Source organism: Gracilinanus agilis, chromosome 5 (assembly GCF_016433145.1).
Source record: "Gracilinanus agilis isolate LMUSP501 chromosome 5, AgileGrace, whole genome shotgun sequence".
Classification (NCBI taxonomy): Eukaryota; Metazoa; Chordata; class Mammalia; order Didelphimorphia; family Didelphidae; genus Gracilinanus; species Gracilinanus agilis.
Genome location: NC_058134.1, coordinates 240,647,733 through 240,671,138, shown reverse-complemented (window position 1 = coordinate 240,671,138; position 23,406 = coordinate 240,647,733). Strand labels below are relative to the sequence as shown.

The following is a 23,406-nucleotide window of genomic DNA, read 5'->3' as shown; positions in this document are numbered from 1 at the left end:
ATATTTGTTGTTCAGTTGTTTCATTTGAGTTGTGCCTGACTCTTCATGACCCCATCTGGTGTTTTCTTGACAGAGATACTTGAGTGGTTTTCCATTTTCTTCCCCAATATGTTCATAGATGAATAGATACAAAAATATATATGAAAATAATTTGAAAGCTTGGATTCCAAGAGGCAGAGCATTCTAGGTATGGTAGACGGCTTATGCAATATCAAAGAGTAGCCCAGTGAAAAGAGAGCATAGAGTGGTGGATGTTCATAGAGTAATTCGAGTAATGGAAGTGCCAACTCTCTACATGGAATTGACCAATGATATCTATTCTCCTATGCTTTGTACCTTTAAAAATCTTGGACTTTTACATCATTTATATGTCACCCAACCCCCACCTAGGGTGTAAAGTAGAAGACACAGGTAAGAATGCCTGGAACTTGAAATGATTTATTATTTTTTGTAGCCAAAGTGAGTTGTGCTTTCATCAAAAGATTCTGTTCAGGGAAGGTTTGTAAACCAACACTTATTACTTTTTATAAAAAATGTATATATGAATACATTATGAGTATTTATTTACCAAAACAATGATGATAGTGCTTTTTTACATAGCCTGTGTAAATAGATACATTCAACATGATGCTTAAAAGATGATAGTGGATATTAATAAGTAAACCTCCAGGGTTTGAATTAAAGCCAAAGAAAATGGTTGCCTCTGGAATTAGCAAAAAAGAAAACAAATAAACAAATAAAAGTGACCTTTTTTAACTTGATCCATTCCCAAGATTTCAAAAGTTAAAGTTTAATGACCAAATGTTAGGCAAATGTCTACTCCAAATCTCATATACAATGATTTATGGAAATTGGTAGGAACTCAAAGATGTTTCAGAAAGTAGGCTGAAAACTGCAGGCAAAATACCATTTTTTTAAAGTCACGGTAGACAATTATTTCAACTGCATATTGGGTCTAAATGCATAGTGAATTGTCAAGGGAAAGTCCACTTGACAGTTAGGTTTCCAGTATCTAACTTTACACTAACAGGCTTTTCCCACATTATTTTTAGCTGTTATACAACTGAACCCCCACTTTCGCTTATACTCTCTCTCCAGATCTATTTATAGTTCCCCAACTGGATGGCGGAGCGTTCATAGACACATCGGAAGGTCGATGGTTGGATCTCCCAGTATCGTACTGGGTTGCTGAAAAGGCTCACACCTGAGTAAGAGGCCTTTTTGGTGTTGTAGCCTGGGGGACAGAAGTCATTGGATCCCACATTGGAAATGTTGTTGTTGTGGAGGTAGACCACCTGTGACACAGAATTGGAAGAAATGGGTAATTAATTTCAAAATTCATTAAAAATAACAAATTAGCTTTAAAGATATTTTTAAAGTAACAGAAAAAAATAAACTGATTTTACTCAAAATATATTTTTTACCTGATTTTTTTCATTTAAGTCTTTTGAATGAATTACTTATTACTTCACAAAGGTGAAGGATTTTTAGAGGGATTAGAATAGATACACTTTCTGTGTGTACAACAAGTGATTAAAACAGCGATTCACAAATTATATATTGTTATTATTGAGTCATTTTTAATCATGTTCTTCATTCTGTGACCCCATTTTGGGTTTTCTTAGTAGAGCTACTTGAGTAGTTTGCTATTTCTTTTTTTCAACTCATTTTAAATATGGGGAAACTGAGGCAAAATTAAGTGACTTGATCAGGGTCACTCATCTAGTAAAAGGCCAGATTTGAACTTGCAAAGATGAGTTTTCCTAACTCTAGGCCTGGCATTCTATCAACTCTGCCACTTAACTGCCCTTTATATATAATAGACTCTTAATAAATGCCTTATTCATTCATTTATAAAGAAGATAAATACCCAGCCCTAAAAGACAAGTTGGAAACAGGTTAGGAACAGATTTAATTGCCCAACAGAGGATATATTTTCTTTTAAAGGAAACAAAGAACAATGGAAGCTTCTTGAGCAAAGGATTGATACTTTCCTCATTACACTACATGTGGAAAGAAAACTATGAATTCTGATTTACATTTTTAATGGTTAAAAACTAGAAAAAATACCAAGATTACATAAATGTGAGGCAAGAACTCATGTTTATAAACTACTGCTTGGCATTTTTCATAAGTCAATATCAAAGACTATCCTTTTTATATGGGCAAAGTCATAGCCAGTCATTGGATGCAATGGTGAATGTTGAGGTACCATTATTTGGGAATGAAGAAAGAGAAAATATGAATCATATGAAGAATCACAAAGACTTTTAAACTCTGAGAAAATTCTCTGAGTAACGAGGTTGGGGCAAAATATCTCAAGATATTGATGGAGTTGCCAAGTGTTGAAATGAATAGAATATTCTACAAGAAGATTGTATTCCAATCCTCTCTCAAATACCATCTGTATGACCCTTGCTAAGTCTCTTCCCCTCTCCCAACCTCTGTTTTCTTATAATAATTTTAATAACATTTATCTTAAAAAGATGTTTTGAGGAGCAAGAGAGATCATCTATATAAAGCACTTTACAAACCTTAAGACACCATAGTAAGTAGTTTCTATTATTATTACAAAAATAAAGTTAATGATATTGATATGTAAGTATTCAATGAATATAATAAAGATTCATATCTACATAATGTCTTAGGATTTTCAAAGCCCATTTTAGACATTTAATGTTCTGGACAGCCTTGGGAGAAAGGTGCTATTATTCTCTCAATTTTATAAATAAGGAAATCAAAACTAAGACATGTTGTAAAGAGCTTTTGTTTGACCTCAGTTTTCTCTGAGACAAAAGATGCAGCTTCTGTTCTAAGATAGTTTTTGTCTTTTTAAAAAAAAAACACCTTACCTTGTGCCTTAGCATCAATTATAAGACAGAAGAGGAGCAAGGACTGGATAATTGGGTATAAGATACTTGCCCAGGGTCACCCAACTAGGATGTGTCCAAGGACAAATTTGAAACCTGGTGCTCTATCCTCTCTGCTACCTAGATGCCCCAAGATGGTTTGTCGAAATGTAGGATATAAGACCATGCAATGTGTTTATTATTTTGGAACATTTTGCTCCAATGTTAGGTGATGTTCTGCAGAGTGGTATTTAATTTTAGCTTCAGAATTCCTTATTTTTCCTCTGAAAAGTCTTGCATTTAATTACCCCTCCCCGGCCTCACGGGAAAAAAAATAGAACAAATTCATGTAAGACTGATGAATAATAAAAATATTTGTAACTATAGCTGACATTTCATACAGTTCTGTGATTAAACAAAGAATTTTTTCATTTGATTATCTTGATGGGAAATTTAAAGTAAAGCTAAGATAAAGTGACTCAAAGAGGCTGAAAAAAGAGGTTAGTTAAAGCATGTGGCTTTGTTTTAACTTTAATATGGCAATAGGGATCTCCTGAAGCACAGTGCTCTCTAGAGGAAGTTTGGAACAGTGATCAGAAAATCCTGAGTTCAAATCCTACCCCACACACTTACTAGCTGTATAATAATTGTTCCTTCCTCCCTCTCTTTCTTCCTTTCTTCCTTCCTTCCTTCTTTTCTTTTTCTTTCTTTCTTCCTTCCTTCTTTTCTTTTTCTTTCTTTCTTTCTTTCTTTCTTTCTTTCTTTCTTTCTTTCTTTCTTCCTTTCTTTCTTTCTTTCTTTCTTCCTATCTTTACCTTGCATCTAAGAATTGATACTATCAGTTCCATGATAGAAAAGTGGTAAGAGCTAAATAATTGGGGGTTAAATGACATTGTCAAGAGTCACACAGGATAAGTCTGAGGCTAGATTTGAAGCCAAGACCTTGTCTTCACTTGTAGCTCTCTGTCCAATGAACCATCTAACTTCTCACAAGGATAGCTTTATAAGGTTTAAACTTCTAGGCAATCTGAGGACATATACTCCTAGGACAATGTAATAGGAAGGCTCCAGTGGTTAAATGACTACAAAATGAATTTATGCCACTATAAGGAGCTAAAAGCTGGAATTAGACTTTAAGATAATTGCATAACAGAGTTTCTAAATGGACAATTTACAAATCCCCTGTGCACATGATCTTTTTTGTAGAATCATAGAAGTATAGAATACAAGTTGGAAAACACTCCAGAGAGTATCCAATCCAACCTTGACATTTTATTTCTAATTATTCCACTCTGATTTCTGAAAAGTATGGGGCCCATTCAATGCATGGTGAAAATGAATGGAATAAGGCTGGTTTTCTTATCAGTCCTCCAGTAACATTAAAATCATCAAGGTCAAACTGAAAGGGAACTTTGGGGTCATCTAGGATAACTGTCTCATTTTACATTTGAGGGAACTGAAAGCCAAGACTCATCATTGGATTCTAAGTCCCTTGACTCCAAATCTAGGGCACATTTCATTAGATCATATAGCCTACAAAAGCTTTATTCTCTTACTCAGTTTCAATACCACTGGACCACTAAGTTGTATCTTCCCATCATTTTTGGAGCAGGTGCATCTTGATCATTTACAGTAATAAGATTGGTTATTTCATTCCCTGTATGAGTCCCCTGCTAATTCAACAATTTTCTTCATCACTCTCAGATGCTGGGGAAGGTTCACTGGTATTTTTCCAGGGTCCATTTATGCCATTAGTCACTTTACTTTTTACTTAAAACTAACCTACAGTTCATGAGCTTTCAAGGCTGTGCTGAAGCCCACCCAACTGGTTTATGAGAGCTACTTATTGATAGTCCCTATTCTCAAGGCTATTGTGAGATCAGATCAGATGAGATCTTCGTAAAGTGTTTAGTTAGTGTCTCACAATATGCTTATTTTTTAAATCAACATGAGCATTTATACTCCCCAAATTGGCAAATGCTACAAATAAGTGTTTGATTTATTGCTTTGTTGACTGTCTTGACTTTAGAACATAATGAAAAAATGTTAACAATGCAGATGAAATTTAAAGTATGTCATGTCAGATTTTTTTCCAGTTGTTCCAACATTTACCTCCCAGCTTTAAGTCTCCAAAAAGGATTCTGATAGGAAATTTTAAGTTGAAGCTTTTCTGTTTCCCAAGAAGGCTTTTCATGTATGTATGCATTTTTATTTTGTGTATGTCTCTGTTGTAAGATTGGTTCAGATCTAAGAAAACAGTGATTTAGTTGGTAGGGAGGAATCTCAGTGTGGTAGTTCCCTGCATTGATTCTTAATGGCAGTTTCTGGATAATTTCTGGCCTTCAAAGATTACTCAAATCCAGAAAATGTAATATAGTTCTCCCATTGTCACAGAACAAAGATGTCCCAGAGTCAGGACTAGAAATGAGGTATAATTTGACTCCAAGCCCACCATACAGTATGACAAGCTGCCTCTCAACTCTTTGCTATTCCTGTTCAAAATACCATTATCGAGTAAAACTATTGAGTAAATTCCTCTAAGCACCAGAATTGTACATTTAACCTTTGTCCTCTACAATCCACTCATAAGAAGGTTTTATCCACATATACATTGTTCACCTGAATCCAGTTTTACTATCTCTGTGACTCTGGGCAAGTCACTTCATCCTGTTTGCCTCAGTTTCCTCATCTGTAAAATGAGCTGGAAAAGGATATGGAAAATCATATTACTTGAATATATTTATGCTCTGCCAGGCCTCCAGGAACTTTTATGAGCTTGTTGTTGTCCAAGTGAAGTTCTCTCAGGCGAGGTGTGTTGGCCAGAGATCCATTGTCCACTGCAGAAATGCTGTTGAAACTAAGACCCAATCTGCAAGAAGAAATGACATTGAATGAATAATAGACCTCAGGGCCTTTATCATAATTATGACTTGCTTAGTCAAGTTTTTACAGATAAGAAGAGCAGTTATGCTTCAAGTTAGAATGCAATTCATGAAGAACCTTGAGAAATCTCATTCCTTCATTGGTTACTTCTCTCTCTCAAAACTGGTATGATGCATTTATTTTAACATTACTTCCAGGAGGGAAATGTCATATTCCTGGCCCAATGTTCTAAAGAACAAAGGTTAGCAGAGTGAGCATTCTGTGATGAAAAGGATGACCATCATGGACCTCAGTTGCCTTTTTCACCAAAAAAATGTTTTGACAAGATAATCTCAAAATTCCCTTCTCATTCTAGAACTGTGAGCTCCCTCTGCCTCAATTTCCTTATTTGTAAAGTATGAAAATTGGCTTGTGACCTCTAATGTCCCATCTACCTCTATATTAAGGGTTCTTCACGTTCTTAAACTCCATTAAACTCTAAGCTTCTTGAAGGCAGGGGCTGTATTTTGCCTCTTCTTATATCCCTGGTGCTTATTAATTATTAATGCATTAACTAATTAATTAAAATTAATAAATGTTAATTGGCTGTATGTTATGGACCCTTTTGACAATCTGACGAAGCCTAGGTAATTCTTCTCCAAAAAGAAGTTTTTGAATGCACAAAATCAAATATTGAGGATTACAAAGGAAAACATATATAAATATTATATATACAAATATAAACGTAAATATATAGATATATGTGTGTATTATACATATATCAAGTTATATATCAGGTCTCATATATATCAAGTGTATATATGTATGTATTTGTATACGCACATATACATTTTATATAAATGTATATACATATATATTCATGTATCCTAGAGTAAGAACTCCTCCCCTAGCCTTATACCTTTAATGCAACCCCTTTATTTTATAAATTAGGAGGTTCAAAGAGCTAAATTGTCTTACTCTGGACCACACAATTAGGAGCAATATTATTACAATTCAGCAAATGGAATTCACAAATCTAATTGGAAAGCATGTAGGATCAAGACATTTTCTCTGGGCTCTAATTAGTCCTATTAATTGAGTCATCCACTTCTGTGCTATGACAAACAAACAAACCTTTTCTTCTTTTTTTTTCTTTCTTACTATTAACTTTAAAATTAACCAAAAGTAATTATTTTGGAACAATTTTTAAAGAAATTACATTAATGGCAAATATAATTCTATCCTATTGGAAGTTGTGGTTTCTGTTATTTATCTATTGTTATATTCATATGATGGTTCTCTCAAAGATAATTTTATAAAGAATAAATAGATGCAGCTCATCTGCCTGCTTTTTTCTCACAGCTAGAGGGACCTAGTCAACAAGGAAAACTCAGAGGAACAGAATGGTTCTGAAAAATAACTTTTGAGTTTACTTAGAACAGTCCAAGATGAATGGGGTCTGGGAACTGGCACCCCTAGTGGAAAAGGCTGTCTTCACAACATCTTAGTGCAGAGATCTAACAGATTGGCTATTGAATCACTCACTATTTATCCCTCAGGGTTTATCTTGCTCATCTGAAGGCTGGAGGACTGGCACAAGCTTCAAAGCTATCTAGCTACCTGGGGATTTATATGTTGAAAAAGATAATATAGCCAATTTGGTATAGTACAGATTTTCTCTTCATGAGAGAGGCAATAGAATCCCTGAAGGATCAGCTGCTTGAACAAAATTCAAAAGAGTTTTCTTGGTCATTTTCTCATATTTATTTTTTTTACCAGATTCCAAAGAAAGGAACACCTGTCTCTTATTAAGTATATATACATTTTAATTACTAGAAGCTTCCCCCCAAAAAAATCTTTCTAAAGCCACTATTTTTCTCATTCTCCCTACCTGTGGCTCCTCATTTTGACTTTTAAAAATGTATAATTAAAACCTTCCTTTTGGGTCCAGAATATAAGATTATGTAGCATGAATTACCTTGCTTCTCTCTTCTATGCTCTACATATATTTACTAAATGTCAGAACTGAAAGAGAACTTTGTATCCATTAAATCAAACTCATACTTTGGGGGGAAAAAAGAGGTTTCCTTATGGAACACAGTGAACAAATGCTTGAAGTGTTCTATAGTTGGAATTAGGAGAACATCAGATTATAGATTCATAGATTGGTTAGAGTTAAAAGAGACAAAAAAGGTGATGTAGTCCATTTTTATAGATGGGAATGAGTGATTTGTCCAAAGTCACATAGATAGTGGCAGAGTTAGAACTCAATTTTAAGTCCCCCAAATCCTAGTTGTGTGCCCTTCTGATTACTCGGATACAGCAATACAAACTTCCACAAATCAAGGATATCTGCATGAACCATGAAACAATGATAGCCATAAGGTACCAACCTTCGTCCTTGACCTTTCTTAGAAATTAATACATCAAGACTGCCTGCCTTTTGTTCCAGCCATACCTCAGCTGTGTTTGTACCCCAAAGAGATCATAAGGAAAAAGACATATACAAAAATATTTATAGCTGCAGTCTTTGTGGTGGCAAAAAATTGGAAAATGAGGGTATGCCTTTGATTGGGGAATGGCTGAACAAATTGTGGTAGCTGTTGGTGATGGAATACTATTGTGCTCAAAGGAATAATGAACTGGAGGAGTTCCAGGTGAACTGGAATGACCTCCAGGAATTGATACAGAGTGAAAGGAGCAGAGCCAGAAGAACATTGTACACAGAGACTGATATACTGTGGTAAAATCGAATATAATGGACTTCTGTACTAGCAGCAATGCAATGGTTTAGGACAGCTCTGAGGGGCTTATGAGAAAGATACTATCCACATCCAAAGAAAGAACTGTGGGAGCAGAAACACAGAAGAAAAACAACTGCTCAATCACGTGGTTCAATGGGGATATGATTGGAGATATAGATTCTAAATGATCACACTAGTGCAAATATCAATAGTATGGAAATAGGTCTTGATCAATGACACATGTAAAACCCAGTGAATTCCTCATCGGCTACAGGAGGGGAAGGGGAGTGGAAGGAAAGAACATGAACGATGTAGCCATAGAAACATTTTCTTAATTAATCAAAAAACATTTTTAAAGAAATAAAAAAATTAATACATCATTGTATTAATTAATAAATGCTTCATTGAGTTCACCCAATAAATAGTTTTGACTTTTTGAGAATAAAAAAGAAACAAGAAGATTAGAGACTTAGGATCATAGATTTAGAGCTGGAAAAGACATCGAAGGTCATGTAATTTGATTCCTTTGTTTTATAGACAAGGAAACTGAGACCCAAGAAAGTTAAGTGACTTTTCTAAGGTCACACAGTATGAGAGTTAAAGAGAATTTGAAACCTGATTCTTTAGCTGAGCCTCTGTTCTTTCTTACAATACTTTAGATACTCCAAAATATCTTTAATTCACTAAAAAGTGATTACTACTTTGTATATATAATATATATGCATGTATATATATATGTATCTATACATATATAGGTGTCTGTATACATATATATGCATATATGTATGCATTATACTTATAAGAAGCTAAATAATAATATTATTACTTAGTCAAGCTGTTCAGTCCTTTTAGACTGGCTGCCTCTACTTTTGTGATCTTGTTGCCATCAAGATGGAGTTCAGTGAGAGAAGCAGGGAGACCTGCAACAAGAAAACAGAGGTTACTAAAATAGCAGATAAACATTCTAATTATAAAATGGACAGGCATAATGAGGAGGTCTGTTGCCAATTTTCTGAAATATATAGCTGTTTAGAATTTACATGGAAAATATTGTAATAGACTTGGTCTTTAATCTTCCCCTCTCCATTCCCCCATCTCTAATTGATGCCTTGCTGATGCGGAGCCCAGCTTTTCTTCTCAGTACTTTCCCCTAGAATTGACTGTTAGTAAAATCAAGAGCCTATGTTTATGGTGTCTCTGACTCTTGTCCTGGAAATTATTATGAAACTATACATGTACAACAGAGACACAAGGGCTGAATTGACTAATAGCCTGCCCCATGGCCGCATGGCTCATTGAGGTTAGTTTTTGAAAAAATAATGGAAACCACCAAAAATGTTCACCCTTGGTGAGTCCATAGTTTAGGAATGATTTTGAGGCAAACGGCTGTTCTACAGCTGGGTTGATAAGTTTTACAAAATGGAGAAGATTCATTGAGGAAAATAACTAATTACTAACAAGGATTTATTTCATTGACAAAATGAGCTTTGATCAGCTTTCTACTAAAAGAATGAATGACTGAGAAATGGACCTATGGAAAGCAGGTCAAAATAATGCAACAATTTACTTAGTATGTATTAAAAATCTCCTATGTGACAGGCACTGGGAATATAAAGATGAAAATACTGGAATATTAGCTTCTTGGGAGTTGGGATTATTTCATTCTTTGTATTTCTTTCCTTAGTCCATAATCCAGAACCTGGCACATAATGGGCACTTAATAATAGCTGGTTGATTCGCTGAAATAGCCTTACCTTCAAAGAGCTTATATCCTATTTTATTCCATTATAGAGATGTGTACAGTGCTCAGTAGATACTACATGTGTGTGTATACTCATGCATATGTATATAATACATATATATATGTGTGTATATATATATATTTGGAATGTACATGCTTATATACTCACACTTTTTTAAAAAGAGGTTTACATCAATATTAGCTATGTGTAGTGTAGGTTGTAGGTGAGGCAAGCCTTAAAGTTGTCAGGAAATTAAAATGATGAAGGTAAATAAAAAGAGAATATTCCAAGTATGAGGGACAGTCTGTGCAAAGGTATTGGAAGTATTAGGTGAATTATTAAAGAACAGTGATTGGACCATTTTGGCTGAAGCCAAGAGTGCTTCAGGGAAATTCATAGGTACTAAATGCAATACATACAGGGAATGTTTAAATTAAAGATAATTTAGCATCATTTATTTAAATGATCAATTATATATAGCTTTCATGGAAATATTAGTTTTAAATATGACACCCAGTGAAAAATTTTATTCTTTCCCCCTCTCATGCTGCAATACTATGATTTGTTCATAAAAAATAATGTAATTTTGATGGTTATTGTTTTCATTCCCTTTACCCATCTGAAAACACTGTTCTTCCAATCTCATATTGTTCCAGTTACTCTAATAACGTCAGCTAGAAAGGAAATAGTTGGTAACTTACACTGCAGAAGTAACACCCCGATGGGCTCAAGCCCTTACTTAGCCAATGCCTATAAAAGTTCAGAATTGGAAAACTACAAAATTGTTTTGGTCTGGAAACTTTATTAAATTGCATCAACTTCTGTCAATCTTTCTGTAGACACTGTGACCGCAGGGTACCTAAGATAATTTGGGAGGTTTTACTGGCCTCTGAAAATTCTGGATTTCTATCTAGTTATGCCGTTTTGCCTGACTTTGGATACTTTTGAAACCCTTCCACTGCTGAGATAATTAATTCAGTTCATTCATAGGTTTAAATACATAAAAAGAGATGTCAGTGTGTACTTTTTTTCTCCTCCCAAAGATATTATTAGAGAAAAAAAAATCTATAATGGAAGTGACAGTAACCACTACAAAAAAAAGGATCTTGTCTCACTAAGTGTCTTTTTGTTGAAGAAATTTCAAAGTTAATGAAGGGGGGAAAGAGATAGGTTACTGCATCTGTCAATGAGGATATTCCTTCTTCCAGCAAAAGTCAACATCTTCTAACTTAGCATCAAAGGAATGACAAGAGTGCTGATATGTTAAGTGACTTGCTTAAGGTCATACTGATTGTATCTGTCAGTTATCTGGACTTGAACCCAGATTCTCATAGCTCTGAGACTAGCTTTCTATCCACTGGGACCTTGCAGGGGGAAAAAATAAATTTTAAAAAGGAGGGAAAGTGTCTTCTTCAAGATGTCCCATGAGTAGAAAACATTTGATATTTTTTGTCTTTATTTTTAATACCATGCACAGAGTGTGGTGTAGAGAAAAAAAAGGACAATCTAAGAAAGGGAAAACAAACAAACAAACAAAAAAAAACGCTGAGTTCCTGCAACCTCCTGAGCTCCCACCAAAGCCCAGGACCAAAAGCCCCTCCCAGCATGGGATTGGTCCATTTATAGACCAATCCCAAGCCAGGACATAAAAAGAAGGGAACCCTGGGAAAAACAGGGAATGCTGGGGGATGTAGTCCCCTATCATACAATTGTTTTAAAACACACAGTGGCATGTAATGGACATAGAATAAATGCCTTTTGATTGTTTGATTGTTTTTTAGGGGTCCAGGAATGGGCTCTATGCTTGTTTATAGGAACTAATTTACCTAAGTTCAGACAAGCTTGTCTTGAGGTTAGCCATAGGATGATGTAACATAGACCAATAACAACTCGTGAAGACCATGCTTTAATTTAGTGCGGGGTTGTAATCTGTGTCATTGGAGGTAGGACCCAACCCAGGGAAATTACAAATCCTTGTATTATCAAAAGGGAACTCATAATTATTCAACTCTTACAACTTTCCAGTCAGTCATCCACCGTGAATATCTTACCTCGAGGAACAGAAGTTATATTAGTGTCAGAAATTCGGATATAGGAGAGTTTCTTCATTCCAGAAAAGGTCCCAGTCTCGATTCCTGCACTTTTGAGGGGGTTGGTGCCCAGCTCTGTGGAAATAACATGGAGGATTTGGGTATATGGTTTATGGATATTCAATGACAAACTTCTGTATTTCAAAATCCCAAAGAAGATGAATTGAAAATTCCTATCACCAATATTTTGTTGACCCAGACAAATGAAAGCCTAAAAAAGCTGCCCATTATTTCTCCTGTTCCCTGGAATGGTCATATAAAAGAATTTGAATTCTTTGCCCTTGGTAATACATGCTCATGGACCTCCCAGAAAATCCTCTCAAGCTTTGCCTAAAGGAGGCAAGTAGTTTCCAAACACACCTTATGGTGAGGCCAAATCAAATTAACATGTGTATAATTTGGCAGTTTCCCATGGTATTTGAGTATACAATTCGAATCAACTTTGCCTAGTTGGGAGGTGGGTACCAAAGGCCATTAAAAAATAAGACTGATTAGAAAATGACCAGAAGATTAACCAGTGCTGGGGACTGGGAATTTTTTCAAAAAATCCCCCAGTTTATAGTAGCAGAAGCTGACTTTAAGCAAATGCATGATATGAAAACTTTATGTAGAGAGCACCAACCCAGGACCCATGGTAAACAAATAATAACACCTCCGTGAATTATTTAATTTTCTTCCAAGTTGCTAAGATATAGCTTTGGTCTCAGAGTTTTCTCAAGTTCTGATTTCCATCAAAACAGAAAAGAAACAGAAACTGTCGACATATTTTCTTTCTCTGAAAACTGACTCATTTGTTGTAGGCCACAGAGCAATGAACCATGACTCATGTTTTCAACCTATATTCAGAAGCAATATGAGGGAAAAGACAATGGCTACAGAATCAAATAGATCTGGGAAGTCATTTAATATCTCTGACCTTGTTATCTTCAGAAGAAAATGAGTAAATTAGATAAGATGGCCTAATCATTCCAGAATCCTAATACCATGATACCCAGCATTATTATCGTCTCTCTCATTCTCTTTCTCTTCCTCTATATTTTTCTCTGTGTGTATTTTTGTCTCTTTTCTCTATTTCTACCTCTGTTTCTTTCCTCTTTTCTGTTTTTCTCTCTCTTGTGGCCTTTGAGGCAAACAGTGCAAATATTAACCCCCATTTTCCAGGTGAAGAAAACAAGAGTTTTCTTGGTGAATACTATACCACCAGAAAATGTCAGAACCAGGTTCTGAAGCAAAGATGCTTTGACTCCAAGTCCAACCCTCTATCCTCTAGTCAAAGCTACCAACACATTTTCTCATGCTCAGTTAATAGAGCTGAGAGAAACACAGAATCATTGGATTTAGAGAACAGGGGTCCCAATAATCATCCAACACAATGTGACACTTTATCCTGTACCTATGACAATCATCTGGTTGAGTCCGTTAAAGACGGCAGGCTTCAGTTTGGTGATCTCATTTTCATGGGCACGCAGCTCCTGGAGGGTCTTGGGCATGTTAATTGGTAGTTCCTTCAGCTGATTCTTGGACAGGTAAAGCCTCTCTAGTTTCCCCAGAGGAGCGAAGGCTCCAGGACTGATTTTGCTGATTTTGTTGTTAACCAGAATCAAAGCCTGTTAAAAAAAAATTCTCCAAGATTATTCACACTCCAATAAGCAGTAACAAGATACATTTCATACAATTCAATTCAATACAAATTTATTGTCTACCACCAATCTGTGCCATACAAGCAGTTATTATTGTTCAGTTGAGTCTGATTCTTTGTGACTCCATGATGTCCATGAGGTTTTCTTGGCAAAGATAATGGAATCATTTTCCATTTCCTTCTCTAGTGGTTTTAGGCAAACAAAGATTAAGTGATTTACCCAGGCTCACACAGCTCAAGACAAGGAAGTGTGATATAAACATAGAGAGAAGAACTAGGACTCAGGAAAATTAAGGGTCAAGTTCTACTTCTCACACATTCTGGCTGTATAACCTTGGGAAGTGACTTTATCTCTCAGTACCAGCAAGTACCAACCTGTATGTGGTAGAGGAAGTTCCTTACTGAAAGCTCCCTTCCCTGATGAAATCATAAGTCTAAGAAGGAAGGAAGGAAGGAAGGAAGGAAGGAAGGAAGGAAGGAAGGAAGGAAGGAAGGAAGGAAGGAATTTTAAACAAATTAATAAATAAAATAACGTTCATTGTATTGGGTTGGATGGGATTAGATTTGAGATATAAACATAAAACTACAAATATGCTTAATGAATTCATTCACAATGAGTTATAAAGTAGTTCCATTACTAGAAGAAATAGTGCATGTTATATTAATTAAATTACTTTTTAAAGTAAAGTTTAATTTCCTTTTGTATTTACATCTGTTCAAATTATGTTTTTTAGCTGAAATCATGAAACACATTTTATTGTTTCATAATTTGACCCATGAATGAAAAAAGCTATTCACTTTATGAATGGTTAAAAAGGTTAATAGTGCCCTCTTTTCTGATAGATACTTTGAAGTACCAAGGAAAAGGGATAGATCCCATCCACAGAGATGATAGCTGCTAAAAACAAACAAAAAAAAACAACTATTTAAAAGTATGCTTGGAAACAAAAAGAACATGTCATTAGAGAGTCCCACTTTAAAGAGAACAGCAAACAAGCAGGGATAGCCCTCATATTATGAAATGGGATGTATGCAATTTAAACAAATTATTTGAATTATACTTAAACATAACAACCTGGTATTAGGGTAAGAATGTTTTCCACCCACTAAAAACTTGCCATAGCAAAAAAACTTAGGAAAAATGTATGTTGTTTTTTTTTTTAACATTTCTAGGTTTCTAGGATTATAGATTTAGGATCAAGAGGAGCCTTGAAGGCCATCTATTCCTGCCCCCTCACTTTACCAAAGTGAGGCATAAAAGAGGCTGGAGTATCTTAACTAAAATCACAAAGGTAGCAAATGGCAGAGCTCAAATTTGAATGCAAAATCTCTAGCACAAATTCCAGTGCTCTTTGTACTACTCCTCAAAGGGAACTTCAGGATAGAAAAGGATCATCCTTCCTTATTTCCTCTTAATGTTATCTCAGCGAAGAGGAATCAAGTTTACACATAAAATTTATAATGTTTTGAGAGTTTACAAAACAAAAAATAGTCTTTACAATCATGCTCTTAGATAGGGAGGACAAGCATAAATCCTAAAGGGTTTTCATTTATTTTCTCTTTAAAGATGAGGACTATGAGGTGTGAGAAAATTAAGTGATTCACAGAAGATCGTACAATATATAAGGGCAGAGATGTGACTAACGGCGCTAGCTGACTTATATAATCACAGGATTTGAGAGTTGGAGAGAGCCTAAGTACCAAATCCAATCCATTCACAAATGAATCCTCATTGTAATATGCCAGAGATATGATCTCAAAATCTCTGCTTACATATCTCCAAGGAGAGAGAGAGAGAGAGAGAGAGAGAGAGAGAGAGAGAGAGAGAGAGAGAGAGAGAGAGAGAGAGAGAGAGAGAGAGACTCCCTATCTCTCAAAGCAGGATTTTAATTGTACATATTTCTAATTATTAAGAAATCATTCTTTCCTTCTTTCTCCCTTCTTCCCTTCCTCTCTCTCTTTCTTTCCTTATTTCTTTCAACCTTTCTTTTTTCTTTCTTTCTCACTTTTCTTTCCTCCTCCTCCTTCTCCTTCTTTCTTCCTCCTTCACCCTGTTTTTAATTTCCATTTATTCTTTCTGGATCTGTTTTCTAAGACCAAACAACAAATCTGATTTCTTGTCCTTGACAGTCTTTCAAATATTTGAAACAATTTTAATATCTCCTCAGGTTCTTCTCTTCTGTGAGATAAATATGTAGCCCTTTTAATCAATCCTCATATGACATGGACTTATTTCCCTCATAATATCAGCCTTTATCATTTTAAAAATAACACCCTAACCACTGGGAGACAACATGGTGTAACTGGAAATCAGGAAAACATGAGTTCAAATACTGCCTGAGATACTTGCTCGCTCTTTGACTATAGGTTAGTTGTTGGACTCAGTTTCCTCAAATGGAAAATGAAGCAATTAGACTTGATGGCCTCTAAGGTCCTTTTTACCTCAATATCTATGACTTTCTGGATGCTTTCCTCTGGCCACATACCCAGAATTTATCATAAAACTCCACAAGAGTTCTAATAAGAACAAGAATACAGAAGGACTATAACCTCCTTGTACCTGGGAATTACTCCACTTTTAATATAGTCCAACATTCATTTGCTGTTGTTATTTCTGGTTGCATATTATATGATGTTAAGCTTACAATCCAGTAAAACATCCAGATGTTTCTCAGAACAACTGCTATCTAACCATGTTTTTTTTGTCTTGCATTTCTAAAGCTGATTTTTATATCTAAGCATAAGACTGAATACACTCATGCTTATTGTGTGTCCTTTTATTAGATTTAGCCTAATTACTCTTGTTCGCCAAGATCCTTTTAGATCCTGATTATCATCCAAGGTGGTTGTTAATCATCCCTTCTAGCTTTATGTCATCTTCAAGTTTGAGGAACATGTCATTCATTAGTCCTTCTGTTAACCATCAATGGTGTAATCCTTTTCAAAACATGATGCATTCTCCATATTGATCCTTTTTATGAAATAAGCAGAAATTATATATAAAAAAACAGACTTACAAGTTAAGTAATCCTACCAAGGTCAGTAAGTGGAAAGGCAAAGCTAGAATTCAAGTGTCTTGGCTTATGAAATGATAGGAGCATAAATCTAGAATCAGAAGAGACCTCAGAGACCCTCTGGTCCAATTCCTTCATTTTATAATAGAACCAAGGCTCAGGGACTGAGTTAAGTGACTTGGTTAATTCTTAATCTGATGTTCTTTCCACATAACACAGGCCTTTTAAGACTAAGTGAAGTTTTTTTTCATGAAGGATATAACACAATAAGCTTAAACATATAAACCTATCATTGGAGTTTTTCTTGTGATTGTTCAGTCTTTTCAGTCATGTCTGACTTTTTGTTATCCCAACTAGGGGCTTTCTTGGCAACAATATGAGATTGGCTTGTAATTTCCTTCTCCAGCTTATTTTACAGATGAGGAAACTGGGGCAAACAAAGTTAAGTTACTTGCCCATGGTCACATAGCTAATACATGTCTGAGGCTAGATTTGAACTCAGGAAGATGAGTGTTCCTGATTCCAGATTTGGAATCCACTGTACCACCTAGCTGCCTAAAGCTCCTTGTAGACAAGAACTTGCTCTTGTCTTTTAATCCTCAGTACTTAAAATAGTGCAGGTTCATAAGGCCATATATTTTAAGCTAAAAGGGAACAAGGAGACCCTCTCATCCTACCCTTTCATTTTACAAATATATTTAATACTTTGTCCAAGATCTCACAATAAGTATCAGAGAAGGAATTTAAACAGAGGTCCTCTGATTCCAGAGCCAATCAGTCTTTCCATTGTATCAGCTTTAGTTATAGCTGTAGCTCACAGAAGGTAGTTAATAGCAATGTTTGAATTATATTGTACTTCAAATAGGCTCTTCTATCCACACAATGCAAACTATAGGGCATTTAGCTGGAGGGATTTTTTTAAAACAGATCTTCCCCTCTTCCCAAACCTAGGTTTTTTATAAAGGATGCCCTATTGAAGTTTTGGAGAGGAGCGAAAGTCCTTTTTCTTTCATCCTGGTTTTATCATTGGACTAGAGCTCATTCTTAAGGTCTGGAACATCTAGAAAAGGAATGAGGCAGTTTCCTGATCCAGATTATTTCTAAGGAAACTGCTACCCCTATATTCCACTTTATCTCTCCAGTAAAAGCCCTCTGACTCATCTAAACTAATGTACTCACTATGTCCTAAACATAGCATGCTTTACATCCTTTGGAGGCTTTACTTTTGCTATTTTTTCCTCCTACAATATGTGATTTCACAGGAGTCTTATCTACACATTTTATGTTCCACTCAAACTGGATGTCTATAGCATCCCCAAACTTGACATTCCATCTCTGCCATCCAGTATTCTTGGGATGCATTTCCTCTTTATTTCTCCTCAGTTGGGCTTCCACATTTTCTGAGAAATACTTCCTCTGAAAATCTTTCTCTTTTTTATTCAACTGTATTTATTACCTTCTTCAAATTACCTTGAATATTATATTATTTATTTATATATAGACCTGTTGTATCCCCCTCTATAAGCTCCTTGAGCAACACTGGCCTAGAAATAGGATGATATACTTGGAATCACAAAGATTTGGGTGTGAATCCTAAATTTTATAATTATTAGGTATGTGAATCTTGTCAAGTTACTTTAACTGATTGTGACTCTCTTTCTTTATCTGTAAAAAAGAGGTGGTCAGCCTCTATGATCTCTAAGTTACTTTCCAATTAAATCTAGGATCCTTGCATTTAGACACTATTTCATTTTGTATTCACTAAGCCCAATTCCCCTTTCTAAAATGTGACTCTAAAATCCAAACTAGTTAATTTTGATTCTTGTTAAAAAACTTAGTTTAAAGGCAGAATGAGGTTGTAATTCAATTCTAGAATGAGGTATGGAACAATTAACTGTTAATTTAAATCATCCAAGTTCTTTGTTGTTCTTCCATTAGACAAATAAACAAGAATTATAGACCTCTGTAGAATGTCTGGGAAAGATTCCCATGGAGAACATAATTGGATCTTTGAGATGAGAAATAAACATTCTGAGATACTTAAGAAAAGGAAAATCAGAGCTTCTTTCTTTGTTACAAAGTGCAAGTCAACAAGTGTTTACTGAACATAACTCTCAATATTTGAGTTCAATATATTTGGCACTCAGCAGGCTACCGAAAAATAAGAGATTTCTAATCCACAACAAGTCTACCCATATGGGGAGATAAGTCAAAGAGACAGGAAAATCTAAATAATGCAAGGTTATAAATAATAAGTAACCAATAAGTGCTTTTAGGATTTACTGGAGGGAGGTGAAATAGTTAGTAAAGCCCTTACAGATTATATAAGACTTAATTGACCTTGAAGTTTTGCTAGGTAAGTTTTTGATTTGTCAAAGGATGAAGAAGGTATTTTAGACTTCTGAAAATCATGTGAAGAAAGATATAAAAAAGACAAGATACATTTAGAGATCAGCAATTAAGTCAAGATTGACAGGAATACTGGAATTAATTTGAGAAGCTATAGGAGATTAGACTGAAATGGTAAATTGGTGTTCAGAATGCGGAAGACCATTTAAGTGAGAACAAAGAGTTCGGACTTTCTCTCACTAAAATCATTAACAGAAGTAGTACTGAGAATAATCTTCAAAGCTCAGAAAGACTTGGATTCAAGTCTTACCTCCGACACATATTGGTTGTGTGACCCTGGGCAAGTCCACTTAACTTCTCAGTGGCCTAAACATCTTTCTACAACCAGAAATTTCAAAAATAGGGGCTAACTTGCATGGGCTGGGGTTGTTTTCTCACCCAGGTATTTCCCATATTAATCAAATCACATGTTCAGGCCTTATCTCTATAGTTATTAAACATGGTTTAGGAAAGGAGTCCTGAACAAGAATTTTTAAGCTTCAAAGAATTTAAAGTTTATTTCAAAATAGCTGTGATCCATGAAGGAGGAGAGAATGCCAAGGACCAAACCTTGGGGAACAGCCATATTTTTAGAGGGAAGAGCAAGAGGAGTCAATAAATTGTTCATAGATTTAGAACTTGAAGGGAGCTGAGAGACCATCTCATCCAACACATATTTTTTTTTTTGTAGATAAATAAACTGGGATCCAGAGAAAAATGCCTTGTCTAAGATCATATCAGTAGTATCCCAGCTGAAATTCAAGAGCCCAAGTCTTCTGGCTCCTAAGTTAGTACTCTTTGTCCTGACCCCCATTCTTCCTCTCCCAGGTCTTTCCAAGTTTAAGGTGGTTAGTATGTGAAAGGGAATTTGTGTTTCTTATCCTTTATTAGATGGTAGAATGCCAGAGTCAGCAAATTCACTTCCAAAGCTGTAAAATAGTCAGAAAGCCCTTCAACAAGCAATTAACCTTGTGAATATAAAGCCAGGAGACATATAATGTACGATAAATTTGACAGTTGTTCCTTCATTATTGCTGAAATTTTGTCATTAACCATGACATATACATGTCTGGTGAAAAAAAAAAGAAAAAATGCAAAATGAAGACGAACCTAATCATTTGTAAACATTTTAATTCTTTATCTTCTTTTGTGGAAAAGGGAGAGACCTATGGATGCTGAGATATCGAAGCATTCTGCCTATTCAATAGGCAGTCAATAATAGCTTTCAGAATTTGCCTGAAAGCACTGAAGAGAAGAAAAGGGACTTGTCTAAGATTATATAGATGGGATGAGCAAGAGGCAGGATTCAAACTCAGGTCCTCATCACTCCAAGACTGGTTTTGGCTCAGGATTCTTTATGCCATTTTGCCACTTTCTCTCATTATTAGGCAAAATGACACGTATTTTACCCTTTTTGTGGATGGTAAAACAAAAGCCTGGGAAGAAGGAAAAACCTGAGCTAAGTTATGAAGTACATCCAATAAATATGGTGCTGTGAAGAAGAGACAGATATACATATAGAGAGAAAGAAACAGAAAAATAGTGAGAGAGATGAGAGTGAGAGAGAGAGAGAGATGTGAGTGAGAGAATGAGAGAGAGAGAGAGAGAGAGAGAGAGAGAGAGAGAGAGACAGAGAGACAGAGAGACAGAGAGACAGAGAGACAGAGAGACAGAGAGACAGAAAGACAGAGAGACAGAGAGAGAATTTATTTGGATTGATAGGTGGAAAAGAATTGTGTATTTTTATGATTTATTCACATAGTGTATTTTTCATTTTCTCTTATAGGTTGTATTTGGGGCTAGTGATTTATTTACTTACATGCAGATCCTTCAGGTTCTTAAAATCCCCATCTTTTATTTCAGTAATTTTGTTGTTCTGCAAATCCAGTAGAGTTGTGTCTGGAGGGAGATCTTTTGGTACTGAATCCAGGCCTGTGAAGAGTAGGCAGATAAGTGATCAGTAGAAAAGACTATCTAATCCTAAATTGTGATTAAAAACAGTATTTTCTTGTTGGAATAATTTGCTTTCCAAGCAACCTCCCTTTCTTCTTGAGGGATTTACTTGGAGAGTGGCTTAAAACCATGTGCTTTATCAGTTCTCACCATGGCCAGCATTCTTTTTCTTCATTTAATGATAAACTGAGCTAAATCATCCTCCCCAAAAGTCTACTCTCCTGCAAGATTAGCAAATCTGTGTTCCCTGGAGATTACATACCAACCCCTGCACTCAGCAGCACTTTTTTCTACTTCATTGTTTATTTTGTTTTAAATACTTTTCTTTGATAAGGCTGTCTGTATTAGTAAAATGTCAAGGTTTCCATTTCTTTCCTGAACACTCCCATTGGAAAATTTTAACAATATCCAAACCATCAGTTTTAAAGATAAAGATTTTTTTTTGCCAAGATGAACATGTCATACACAGCCTTACCCTTGAGTAAATTAAGTGAGCCATTCTCATTTATGGTTGTCTCACAAACTTGACATTTTATCCAAGTTTTCTGGAAGACAAATCTCTTCGTTTTTGTTTCATGTGCCAAAGGAGTATTGGATACTCTCAATCTAAGTCTCTCTTTGGGACCATTTTCTAAATAGTTATTATAGAGCTAAGATGAAGTCATGGAAACAAAAAGGCAATGCTAAATTGGATCATGTTTATTGTTCTCATCTTTCTGGCCATTTGACTGGAGAGGCAGGAGCATCTGGGTGTGGATTTTTAACCATGGGCTTTTCAAATAGACCATAAAACTCAAAAGGATTCACAATCAAGCTATAAGATCAACAGACATAAGCCACATTTGGAAGGAATGCATAGTAATATATAGAAATTATTTTAGCATAGTGAAGATATTATTGACTATTTTCAACCAGTTTTTTTAGTATTTTTAGCCTACATTACCATGCTATTAATATACCAGAAACTTGAAATAGTATCCACTCTAATCAATATGGGGCAGTTAGGAGGTATAGTAAATACAGTGTAGGAAGACTCATCCTCCTGAATTCAAACCTGGTCTCAGACACTTAACAGTTGAGTGATCCTGGGCTAGTCCCTTAATGCTATTTGCCTCAGTTTCCTCATCTATAAAATGAGCTGGAGAAGGAAATGCCAAATCACACCAATATCTTGATCAAGAAAACCTCAAATGGGGTAACAAAGTGTTGGACTCAACAGAAATGATTGAATGACAACAACCAATCAATCATTTTCAACTACGTGTAAGGCAAAAGACATTATGGTAGAATGAATAGAAGGGCCCATCTTAAAGTCAGTGGACATAAATTCAAGTTACACTTCTGATAAATACTAACTCAGTAATTATGGACAGGTTGTAATCTCTTAGTCCTTCATGCATCTTTTGAAGACAATCAATACCCAATGAATTGGTGGTGGTCTGCATCAGCAAACCATGGAAACCCAATGAGGTCAGGGAGTGCTTCATTTTTGTCTTTGTATCCCTACTGGTTAGCCTATAGTGGATATTTTAGAAAAGCTTGTTGACCAATTGGTCCATTAATCAATAGATGTAGTTTTGAGAGCATTCCTCAGCACTGATAAAAACACAGATTATTTTTTTCAAGTTCAAGGAATTGCCTGATCTCCTTTATTTTATCTTAAGTTTCTTTGGCCAGGAATGCCATCATTCATTCATTCATTCAATAAATGCATTCTGGAGAAAAGAGATAGAATATCCAATTATAATGATAATATTCCTTTTTGTTCCCTTCTGCCAGAATTTAAATAACAATTGTATGCAAGTTACTTTACCAACTATCATTTCAGTTCTTTAATCTTGGAATAGTTTAAGACACTTAATTGACATGTATTTGGAGTGTTTAATAAAAGTAGTCACTCGGTGGTAAACTGGCTACTACTGTACATCAAAAGATTGAAAAGTGCCTCTCTAATAACACTGTGTAACCAACATACTTTCTAAAAGAAGGGCTAAAAACTGTTAAAGAACACTTTATTTTTTCCTATAGTCACCTAATTTTTTGGTTGTTTCTAAGCTTTGTTTACAGTTCTTTACTAATTTATTTGTCTTGTCCAAGGTCCTTTTTGTTCCCAAATCAGTAGTCA

At 35.3% G+C, this 23,406-nt stretch overlaps 1 protein-coding gene across 2 annotated transcripts in view; it reads right to left on the bottom strand.

Annotated features, from left to right (window-relative positions):
* Positions 1-418: 418 nt before the first annotated feature.
* Positions 419-23,406, bottom strand: part of DCN (decorin) — a 56,600-nt gene continuing 33,612 nt past the window's right edge. For both annotated transcript variants that reach the window (XM_044677923.1, XM_044677922.1), the window contains exons 3-8: positions 21,148-21,260; positions 13,681-13,894; positions 12,249-12,362; positions 9,282-9,375; positions 5,580-5,718; positions 419-1,295 (exon numbers count right to left, since the gene is read on the bottom strand). In XM_044677923.1, coding sequence (XP_044533858.1) covers positions 1,101-1,295; positions 5,580-5,718; positions 9,282-9,375; positions 12,249-12,362; positions 13,681-13,894; positions 21,148-21,260 — 869 coding nt within the window. In that variant the 3' untranslated portion in view covers positions 419-1,100. The remainder of the gene's footprint in view (positions 1,296-5,579; positions 5,719-9,281; positions 9,376-12,248; positions 12,363-13,680; positions 13,895-21,147; positions 21,261-23,406) is intronic.